The 12,145-nt window shown below is 40.2% G+C and overlaps 1 protein-coding gene and 1 long non-coding RNA gene across 3 annotated transcripts in view; both read left to right on the top strand.

The window, feature by feature from the left end:
- Positions 1-1,733, top strand: part of LOC308075795 — a 3,750-nt gene extending 2,017 nt beyond the window's left edge. The window contains exon 3 of the long non-coding RNA XR_013932219.1: positions 1,356-1,733. This is a non-coding gene — a long non-coding RNA (uncharacterized lncRNA). The remainder of the gene's footprint in view (positions 1-1,355) is intronic.
- Positions 1,734-7,001: 5,268 nt separating this feature from the next.
- The window catches only part of LOC308075447 (SLAIN motif-containing protein-like), a 31,879-nt gene continuing 26,735 nt past the window's right edge, over positions 7,002-12,145 (top strand). The window contains exons 1-2 of one of the 2 annotated variants that reach the window (XM_080415334.1): positions 7,002-7,235; positions 11,456-11,687. In XM_080415334.1, the coding sequence (XP_080271460.1) occupies positions 11,465-11,687 (223 nt within the window). In that variant the 5' untranslated portion in view covers positions 7,002-7,235; positions 11,456-11,464. The remainder of the gene's footprint in view (positions 7,236-11,455; positions 11,688-12,145) is intronic. The other variant, XM_080415333.1, reaches the window with a different exon arrangement.

Here is a 12,145-nt window from a genome sequence, read left to right on the forward strand (position 1 = left end):
TTAACACGTTTGAAAACAGTATGGCAGTAGTACAGTAACAACGCTATGCTAAAAGGATAAGTACCCCCGAGGGGCGTGTTTCCATTGTGGTCCATTTTGGTCCCCTCTGTCAGTGATTTTCAACTTTTTTTTATTATTTCAAGGACCCCCTGGTTGATATTGTCACTGGTGAAATCCTTGTATGTCCAAAATTACTTTTCAGGAAATGGGGAAAAGAATGGATCCAAAGTAGTTCACAGTAGTTTAGTCACAAACTCTGTTTAATATTTATAAAACCCACAGACAGATTTAACCATTTACTAAATGTTTACTGTCTTGAGTAAAAGTATTGGCATCAAAATATCTTAAAGGGCCAAAAAACGTTTTTTCAAAGGTACTGTAAGTAACTAGTAACTAAAGTTGTCAAATAATTGCAGTGGAGTAAAAAGTACAACATTTGCCTCAGAGACGTAGCCGAATAGAAGTACAAAGTATTGAAATGGAAAGTAAAGTCAAAGTACTAAAGGTTGTACTTGAGTACAGTACCTGAGTAGCTACTTCCCACCACTGGTGATGGTGACCCCACCCTTCATGCTGTCTTTCAGTTCAGCTCAACCCCTCCCCCTCCATTGTGCTCAGAGAGGAAGTCAAACAGAAGATGAATTACTGATTAACTTGCAGGCTGCAGCCGTGGAAGAACTTGTTTCACTCTGTAGGCCTGTCACAATTATTACATAATCACCTGTTCGCAACTATTTGAGATAATCACTAATTGAATAATAGCAAAAATAGCTGATCCACAAGCTCACAGCTTGTCGCATAGAGACGCATTGTATTCTTTTTTGAAAGTATACAATTATTATATGTGTGGCATATTTTGGCCATAATACATAATTAATTTTAATTATTGGTGCAGGCCATTGTCAGTCATTTCTGTGTATGTTTAACTTATTTGTCATATAATTTTTTGTTTACAGAAAGGCAAACAGAATTTGTAATTGTAATTTTGTTTGTGAGTGTTGTTCACTAACAGGGGCCTCCCCCAGTCAGTGGACAAAAGTCAGGTTGCAAATGCAATATTCAAAGTAGAGGTTGTGAATTTGTGATACATAAATGTACACACATTGGTGAAGCAGCTATGCAGTCAAATTCTGACAGTTCGTCTAACTCAGTCTGAGAATGTAAAAATGAGACCCATAAGAGTACTTTGTTGTAGCAAAAATTGCCAATCTAAAGCACACAACGCATAGCAATGCGATGCAAATAGAACAATTTAAACACAAACACAAATAGAACAATTTCTTAATTATCCCAAACATCTCTCTGTAAAAAATACTTTGTTATACTTAACTATACTAACTCTCTCTCATATACAGAGATAGAAGCAGAGAAGAAGGAAGATGCCAGCAAGTGAAACACAATCGCCATCATTGAAACTCCATCCATCATCCTGTCTGTCTCAACTTCTGCTTTTTGTAGGACCATGTTTACCATGTAGAATTTACAAGGCATATAATGCAGTCAGTGGTTGAAAAGTTTGAGTTGTCACATAATTGACTTTTTTTTAATAGCTTTTGCACCTTGTAAAATATGTGGCAATTCAAATCTGCCATCAGCAGCACAACACCGTACAGTATGTACCTACGTATGCCTGTAAATGATGCCAGCGTCTTCAGGAAATATTCTTTAAAGTAACACCTATATTTTTGTTTTGCTAATAATGAAAATAAATAAAAAGTCTTTATCAAAATGTTGTTATTGTATTGATCTGGTCTCAAATCAACTTGATTATTCATATGATACATTTTGACAATTATTTTTTACTAAAAACTAAAGATCATTTTCATGTATCTGTTGTGTTCATCTTCTTTCCCTGTGATGTCAGTGTTTGTAAATGGTGCCTTCAGAGATGCTCCCACAACATTGTTTACACCAGTGGTTCTCAAAGTGGGGTCCGGGCACCCCCAGGGGTCCTCGAGTGGGTTCCAGGGGGTCCCCAATCAAAATGACTCATATTTTATAGTTTTCCTGAAAAGTTTTTTTTTTTCTTGGGAAGTTCTGAAAAATGTGGAATAATTAAAAAAAAAAAATCTAAGACAAGTGTTCTTATTATTTTTATTTGTGCCAGAATACATATACATTTGGGGGTCCTTGACATGAAAATGTTTGAGAGCCAGCGGTTTACACTACAGGTGTGGTCCAAGCAAAGAGTGTCAAGTCAGGATAGGATTCCTGTAATATGAGACATGTGAACCAGTCAGCCATCGATGACAAAGAAAAATGTTAATATTTACATTTAACACCAAGCACTGCAATACACAAAACATGGTGCAAACAGTATCTTCTCTCACACTTCAGGCCGAGATCAATGTATTCCTACGATTACATTTATAATGTTTGAGCTTAGAAAAGTATGCATTTTACATGAAAGGACTATTTATTTTGTATAAGACAAGACTGTTTACTATTCAATCTGCAGCACTTGTATGTCATATGTCAGTGGTTCTCAAAGTGGGAGACCCCCAGGGGTCCTTGATTTCGGTTGAGGGGGTCCCCAGTTGGATTATTGATAGTTAGGAACCAAATGGCTCACAGGTCTGTAACTCCGAGAGTTTCTTGGAGACTTATGGGGGTCTGTGGTCTAATCCATACCAAACTCAGGGGTCCTTGAAATTAAAAGGTTTGAGAAGCACTGAGGTGTGCAACCTTGGTTTTAGATGTGCATGGTTGAGGGAGAGCCAGCCATCTTGGCTGATCCCCTTTATCTACTTGTACAACAGGTCTGTACCTGCTGCAAGTGTTACATAAGAAATAAATGTGTTATCATGTACATGCATTTAATTAAGTTCTGTACTTAAATTTTGAGGTAGCCTACCTTTTACTTTACTTGACTATGTACATTTTTCAATACTTTATACTTCCACTCCACTACATCTCAGAGGCGAATATTGTCCTCTTCTTTTTTTTACTCCACTGCAATTATTTGAAAACCTCAGTGACAAGTTACTTGATTTTATAATACTATTACAAAACAATCAAGCCCTATTTAGTCTGAGTCTATTCTAAAATATAGCTGATCTACAAGCTGAGTCTGAACAGAGAAGGATTCCAAAGGGAAGGAGTGTGCATTTAATTGTGTTTGGCTGGTGTGTCCATAGTGCCTTGTGCCTCATAGTCTATATTTAATGGATAATGTGATGAGTGTGTCTTAATGTGAACATATAGAACAGAGTGGGGGGCATGCTTATACATGCTTCTGTTGCAGTGTGCCGCCAGTGCTTCTGGGTAAAGACATTCTGTTCAATCCTAACTCTGGTGATTCTCATGGCTTCATGCAATCATACATCCATACTGAACATGTCAGCATTGGTGGAAGAAATACTATGTGTTACTTAAAATAGCAGATCTACGAGCTCACAATGCAATGCAGTGCATCGCAGCGCATTGTGAGCTTGTAGATCTATTGTTTTCTGTAATTTACCTATAATGACATGCCCACAATAGGGATGCCAGGTTGAATATGGTTAACTGATGCAACTCTATGGGCGAATTTAATCAATTTTATTAAATGAACTATTAGCGATTAGTTATTTCTTTAATATTTTATTAAATCAATGAATTCTCTTAACTGTTACACCTGTAATGCATTAGGCTGTTGTAATCTGAATGTAAATTAATTGCATTCCTGCATCTTCTGTGTCTCACTCGTGTCAGCTGTGTTCCATCCACATGGGTGTGTCTGTGTAAACAATATGGTAATAAAATGCAGAGTTATTATCTTAGAAAACAAGTTCTGCAGGAAGCTACAAGCCTTTCTACACTGATCTGATGAAACACAAATAGAATGCAAGTTCTGTTTCGTTCAAAAAGATATAGCATGATTATTACAAAATCAAACACAACAACAATTACAGAAACAAAACAGTAAAACATGTACAGATGGACGTACAGACACTTGGTGTTAGTACATAATGTATTAACATCAGTTTCTCTGTGCTATTATATGTGCTACAGTTGCTTTGCTCCATTCTGGCCACACCTCACACTGGCACCATCTGCTGGATATTGTGGTGATGACAACTGTATGGCTGCATGCAAGTACAGAGTGAGAATATTGTATAACACTAACAGACTGTTTCTCAATGTTGAGCTCGGGGACCACCAAGGGTCCAAATGGACCCGTAGTGTACAATAGGCTACACTGAGGATTTCACTGTGCAGATTGGGGTTCCAGAGGTATATGGTATCAAATGGGGCCTGTGGCCTAATGCAATCTTCAATCTTCAAGGGTTTTCAGACCAATGACTATGACCCCTTCAGCTGAGAGAGAGAGAGATGAAGCAGGGACCTCACACTACATATTGTATAACATTGTGTTGCATATTCAACCTTTTCATAGATGTCATAGATAGCTTCATTGACATTATGTTTGACAGCACTATTGGATCATGTTAATGTATATTTTCAGACATTTAACCACTTAAACCAAAAACACTAAGTAAACTTGACCTTACACTCATAGCCGATGATCTACTCTTGTAGATCTTTGTAGATACAGCTTGTAGATCTGCTATTTTAGGCTAAAGTTCCCTCCAGAACACACAAAGATTTGGCGGCCCCCCTTTAGTAACCCCCTAAGGGTCCCGGACCCCCTGTTGAACTGGGCACTGGGGGTCGTTGAAATTAAAAAGGTTTTGAATCACTGGTCTTATCTACAATGTAAAATCCTCAGTGTTTATTTAACTATGAGAGTGTACAAATGGACCCGTAAGGTACACTCTCAAAGTTACAGAGGCAAAAGGGTCCATTGGACCCTCTGGTGATCTCCAGACCCGACTTTGAGAAACAATGGTATAATAACTGATTAAACAGATTAGAAGATAAAGATTGCTTGTTGGCACATGCTCTTGTTAAATGAATAGTCACTAACACTGTTTCTCAAAGATTTTGGAAACTCCATCTATCGTTCAATGCTGGCTACTATTTTATATGAAGTATAGACATTTTGAATGTTATAATAATATTACAAAAAGGGGCAATCATTTATCATTCTCTGAGCTTCATGCCTTGAGCAGCAACTACATCACTTGCTGTACTCAATAAAGCCCATAGGTGGCGTCTAAGGGGGTGAAGGAAGGGGCTTCAGTGCTGTGCAGCTGCAGTTCTGATTGGAAGAATCTACATCCTATAGTCCAGAGGGATGGTCGGTCATCACCAGTCTTTCCACCTCGGAAGTCGGTCAAGCTATGAATGGATTAGTTAATTGGTTCTCGAAGTGGGGTCCGTGGACCCCCCCAGAGGTCCTTGGAGGGGGGGGGTGTTAATATTACAATCATTTTAACCACTTTATCCATTAATATATTGGCTATTCAAAAATAGCAGCTATATAAGCTTGTGACGCGCTGCAAGCTTGTAAATCTAATTTTTTTTTTTTACACAAATCTTCTCTTCTGGAGGTCCCTGGCACAAACCATTTTCAGATGCGGGCCAAATATATATCAATTTGGGGGTCCTTGGCAATTGGCATGAAAACGTTTGAGAACAAAATACATCTCAAGGGGTTATTCTTAATAAAGAATTGAAATCATCATCACTCTGGAGGACCATGTGTGGCGAAATTAAACAAATAAACCACAATCAAATACATTAGTTTACTTGGTTTATGGTTTTATTCATTTATTCATGTTGCGAATGTGTTAATTTATAAATATATATATATATATATATTCTAAATAAATAAAGCCACAAATAATAATTATGTATTCATAGTTAGTTAGTTAGTTAGTAATCTTTCAAAAACAGATTAAAAAACAGCAGAGGGTGCTGTTTTTCCTTTTTATTTGGCGATGGGTTCCCAGATTGGTTAGTAAGTAAGTAGTTAGTTAGTTAGTTAGTTAGTTAGTTAGTTAGTCAGTTAGTCAGTTAGTCAGTTAGTCAGTTAGAACTAACTAACTAACTTTAGGTAGTTAGCTACTTAGTTACTTAGTTATTTAGTTACTTTGTTTCTTAGTTATTTAGTTAGTTGGGGGGTTTCTATTTATTGCAATGCCAGCATGCAGAAAATGCTGCCTGGGTAATTGTCTCCGTCAGGCCGAAGGCATGGCCGAGACTATGTTTTGCACCCTGTCTGTCTGTCCGTCTGTCTGTCCGTCCGTCTGTCCGTCTGTCTGCAAGCAGCTAATCTCCGGCACTGTTGGCCTGGTAGCTGCGAAGCTGTGCACACACACTCCTGGATGCCAGAGCAGAACCTCTGCCCAGAGTTTTTTAGATCGGCCTGTTATAACGCCACCATGAGGCCGATTTTTACAAAACAGTTTTTTTTATATTACTCCAACAGATTTTGTCCAAAATTCACACAAATCGGTACACAGTATCTCTATAGTCATGTGATCAAGACTGTCCGATATTTCATATTCCATCCTAATTGGCTAACATTGGCTTTGGTTTGCTGGATTGGTCCGTTTTTTAACAAAATGCCTCAAATCATGAATGTAGCGTGCGATTACCGTGACATTTTGCACGCACATTCCCACTAGGCCGAGGAAGAAATGACACCCTTTTCACATTGGGCTGTTATAGCGCTACCAGCAGGTCGCTTTTTGCAAAATACATTTTTGGAACAAAATGCCTCAAATCGTGAATGCAGCCCGATTTCCGTTAAAGGCCTAAGAAGAAATGGCACACTTTTCACATTGGCCTATTATAGCGCCACCAGGAGGCCACAATAACCGACCTGACCTGGCGGAGACCTGTGCACCGAGGAACACTTTTTCTAGTTATCACGCCTGATTTCATACTAGTTGCGCCTTGCGCGCCTGCATCACGCACCAGAAAATAGCTGCCTTGTGAGCTTGTAGATCGGCTATTTTCGCAACCAACCAACCGCGGATCAGGATTTTTTTGGGGAAAGCGGATCTCAACTGGCCAATCAGAGTGCGACCATCCCTTCGGGCTATGGGACTAGTGCAGACAGAGTCTCCCCTAGTGATTGGGGGCTACCTAGAGTCCATCAGTTTAGCAGCAACACAGCGAAGCAAGCAGCCATGGATTATTTAATTTACCGTTAATTGCATTGCACTATTATCCAGACAATCACACAAGAAACACGGCGTTTATCAACGCGTTACGCAACACAGCACACGTTAAACGACATGCAGTCGCTTTTTGTGCCCCGAAGATTTGAAGTTTAAAAAAAAATCCCCCTTTTTGCAGAAGGACAACAAACATCACGGCTCTTTACGCACCGCCGCCGGTAGGTACGGTTTGTTTTGCCTGTTAGCATGATGCCGCTAGCAACAAAAAAAAGGTTACCTGGGATTGCAACACTAAACAGTTGCGATCAAGCGATTGTAACGTAATGTATTTTTTGTTCTTGATACCGCCGGGGTTGTTGTGGGTTTGGTGCAGTGCATTGCCAGATAAGCATCAGTAGTACAGTAGTAGTTACAGCACAGTGTCACTTAATAATGTAGGACGACATGTAGAATGAGTGATAATAGGCATAATTATGACCGTTGGTTACTGTTACTGTTAGCCGCCTTAGCTAAGATGATCAATGGCGCGGAGGGGATTCAAACGTTGGTTGACCCAAGCAGTGGTGGAAAAAGTACTCCATCTTTTTTTTACTTAAGTAAAAGTATCAATACTGCAATATATAAATACTCTGTTACAAGTAAAAGCCCGGAATTCAAAATTTACTTGAGTAAAAGTACAAAAGTATTAGTATCAAAATGTACTACCAAAAGTAGAAAGTACTCATTATGCAGAATGTCCTGTTTCACAAGTTCTACAAGCTCACTAAACGGTGTGATGTGACCATAGAGTTGATGTGACGCGTTGCGAACCTGTAGATCTGCTATTTTCAAATGGCCGAAATGTATAGGGCTGAAGTGGTTAATGTATGTTTTGTAATGATAATCAAAATCTACAAAGTAACTAGTATCTAAAGTTTTCAAATAATTGTAGTGGAGTAAAAATACAATATTTGTCTCTGAGATGTAGTGGAGTTGTAAAAGTATTGAAAATGGGAAATACTCCACTAAAGTAAAATTTTTTACTTAAGTACAGTGCTTGAGTAAATGTATTTAGTTACTTTACACCACTGAGTACTGTACTTATGTAAAGCATTTTGAGTATCGGTACTTGACTTATTCATGACTTTCACTCCACTGCTGTTTCAAAGACAAATGATAGTACTTTTCTAGGAAGGGGGTGAGAAGTACACAATGAATTATAACCACTCTTAATCCCTATTTCAAATAGTGAAAATGTACAAGCTCACAACTCATCGCGATGCAAGCATTGAGAGTTTGTAGATCTGCTATTTTCACTATCATCTGCTTTGACTCAAGTACTGGTGTTGAGGACTTTGTCTGTCCACCACTGCCTGTGATTCTGTTCAATTCAATGTTGAGTGTTGTTTCAGTTGAATTCTAATGCAGTGGTTTTCAACCTTTTTCGCATCAAGGACCCCCAAATAAACACATATTAGCCCACGGACCCCCATCTGAGAGGATATACCAGGGACTCAACCATTTTGATTTATTGGGGTTCTCAATCTACACTGTATCATCATCATTAGTGTTCATTTAACTCGGAGAGTGTACAAATGGAACCAAATGGACCCGTTAGGGTCCATTTGTACACTCTCAGAGTTACAGACACATACGGGTCAATTTGGTTCCTAACTATTAATTTGGCTGGGGACCCCCTGGAACCCCCTCAAGGACCACTGGTGGTCTCCGAACCACTGGTTGAGAACCACTGTTCTAATAAATGTAATAATATCAACAACCCAGTTAGGTCGGTGTGCTAAACCGTTTTTGTCTCCGCCAGGCCGAAAGGCATGGCGAGAGAGTATGTTTTACCCCCTGTCCGTCCGTTCGTCCGTCCGTGTGTCCGTCCATCCGTGTGTCCATCTGTCTGCGAGCGGCTAATCTCCGAAACCTTTGGCCCGGTCGCTGCGAAACTGTGCACACACACTCCCTGGATGCCAATTCAGAACCTCTGCCCCAAATCTTTTACATGGCCCTGTTATAGCGCCACCAGGAGGCCGATTTGTGCAAAATCTATATAATATATTTTTTGATATTACTCCTACAGATTTTATCCAAACATCACGCAAATCAGTACACATTATCTCTATAGTCATGTGATCAGCATGGATCTGTCTGATTTTCCATATTCCATCCTGATTGGCTAAGGTTGGCTTCCAAAGTTTGCAGGATTGGTCCATTTTGAACTAAATGCCTCAAATCATGAACGCAGCTTGCGATTTCCGTGACATTTCACACGCACATTCCCACTAGGCCGAGGAAGAAATGCCACATGAAAATTTTCAAATCAGCCTCATGGTGGCGCTATAAAAGGCCAAATTGTGTTTTTATCTGTAACTGCACCGATCTGCGTGAAACTTTGCACGCATACTCCCTAGAGGCCAAGGAAAAACATCTGCCCTGCATTTTTCACATTAGCCTTTTATAGCGCCACCAGGAGGCCGACTTATGTAAAACACTTATTTTGAGATTAAGCCTTCAGATTTTATCAAAATTTCACGCAAATCGGTATACATGATCTCTATAGTCATGTGATCAAGATGGATCTGTTTGGTTTTTCATATTCCATCCTGATTGGCTAACATTGACATCTAAGGTTTGCAGGAGTGGCCCGTTTTGAACAAAATGCCGCAAATCATGAACGCAGCGTCCGATTGCAGTGGAACTTTGCACGTACATTCGCACTACGTTGAAGAACAAACGCCACCCTTTTAACATTGCCCTATTATAGCGCCACCAGGAGGCCGATTTTTCTTTTTTATATTACTCCTACAAATTTTGTCCAAACATCATGCAAATCAGTACACATTATCTCTATAGTCAAGTGATCAAGATGGTTCCGTCCGATTTTTTTACATTCAATCCTGATTCCTGATTGGCAAATTCTGAACATTGCTGGCCCACAATAACCCACCTGACCTGGAGCACTTTTTCTAGTTTGCCATGTTTTCACTATTACATAATACTACCAGTGTGTTAAGCCACTGCTTCTCAAACAGGTTCATGTCAAGGACTCCCAAATTCATATGTATTTGACTGCGGACCCCCATCTGAAAATATTTTGTACAAGGGACCTCCAATATAAGAATATTTGTGTTAATAACGTTTTTCCCTCCAAAATTTCCCAAACAAATTCAGAGGAAAAAAAAATACATTCTACTGGTTCTGGCTCCCAACACACGCTAAGCGTTGTGAGATTGTAGATCTATTTTCAAAGTATAAAATCGGGTTGAAGTGGTTAAACTGTTATTTTGCTGGGGACCCCTAATACCCCCTCAAGGACCCCTGGGGAACCCCCAGACCCCACTTTAAGCACCACTGTGTTAAGCAATTAAGCATGCATGTGTCTTGAATCATGATGTGTGTGTTTATGAAGCTAACATAGGGCTAGGAGATATGACTTCAAATCAATATCATGATTATTTCAAACCTTTGCCTTGATTAATGAGTGATTATTTGAAAAAGATATATTGTATTGTCGGGCAGAAACCTCTTACCTCCAAATTTTAACATTTCGTGTTTTTTCGTAAATTAACACCCTTCTTGATCGTACTAGAGCTTTACATAAGAGTATAAAAAGTTTCAGATCTGCAAGCTCAGATCGCAGCGCGAAGTGATGTGTTTTGAGCTTGTAGATCTGCTACTTTTGCCATTTTTGTATTTGAATCCTGAGAAGTAAGAGTTTTGGACGTATGAGGGTTCCACCCGACAGAGACGATATTTATATTATCACTATTATCACTATCTATTGTATTTTTACAACAAAATATAATACAGGGTTAAGAGGTCAATCAGACTAATTGATTTTATGTCGATTTGTTGATATATAAGAACAAAAAAAGATAGCGTGCTTCTTGATTATTCAGTCATAGGTCGGTTTGGTTATTGGTCAGCTTTGATATATTTTGGGTTAATAGGCTCTATGCACAGTAGGCATATTGGAAAGAAATTGGGCCTCTTCCTTACTTCCTTCACAGGTGTTACCAATGATACTTAATTAAGGCTCTGTTCCATTCTGGTCAAACCGAGTCAGGGTTCTGATATTGTGCATGTTGGCTCACTGGAAACACTCTGCTACACTGGGTCTCAAAGTGTGGTACAGGGACCCTCATGGTTCCCTTGAGGGGGTTCCAAATGGCCCCTTGCGAATGTGTAACTCTGAGAGTGTACAAATGGAACCGACGGGTCCATTTGGTTCCATTTGTACACTCTTAGAGTTATGGGGTCCTTGAAATTAAAAAGCTTGAGAACCGCTGTGCTACACGAAATGGAACAGAGCCTTCATTAGTGTCATTGGTAACACCTGTGAAGGAAGTAAGGCAGAGGCCCAATTTCTTTCCAGTATGGCTGCTGTGCAAAGAGCCTATTGCCCAGCCCTAAGCTGACATCAGTGTTGTTGTCTCTCTCTCTCTCCCTGGCAGACTGGGAGCATGGTGGTCCCAGACAGCACCAGCATAGTCCATGAGGCGGACCATGGAAGCTCCAGCGGCCTCCTGCAGAGCTCTGAGCCCGGTTACGAGGCGGAGGAGGAGGAGCAGCAGCTGGCGGGGGTGGAGCTGGAGGAGGTCCGCAAGCTGCAGGAGCTGGTCCGACGTCTGGAGGTCCAGAACCAGACGCTCCGCAACCGGGGTGGCAAGAACCGTCTCCACGGAGGTAGGCCTGACTGCAATTACTTTACGCTATGCTTTTTTGATTAATTGTTAGAATTGTTGTCCATTCAAAAACATTTGTTTTCCAAAAAATAATTTGCAAAAACAGCCCCTCACGCGTAGTGAGCTTGCATTTGAAAGTATACAATCATTAAGTATATGGACTTTTTGTTTATAAATACCTATAAGCAGGGGTGCACATAACTTTTTAGGTCTAGTACTCAGAAGAGCACCTGGAGATGTGACTTGGTGCTCACCAAATAAATCCCGTTCCGTTTTGTCAACAGGGGGGGGGGGATTTCAGCACGGTGCCCACCGGGACAGTTTTGTCAACCGGGGGGGGGTGCTGCGCGAGAAAAAAAGGACGCTCTGCTTCCAAATTCCACCGATTTTCGCCGTTTTTTTTGGTGAACCCCCCAAGGTTGGTGCCCTGTGCTGCGCTGCTTTTATCCGCCAAATTTG

Source organism: Gymnoscopelus braueri (assembly GCF_963280865.1).
Source record: "Gymnoscopelus braueri genome assembly, chromosome: 20".
In the NCBI taxonomy this organism is placed as follows: domain Eukaryota; kingdom Metazoa; phylum Chordata; class Actinopteri; order Myctophiformes; family Myctophidae; genus Gymnoscopelus; species Gymnoscopelus braueri.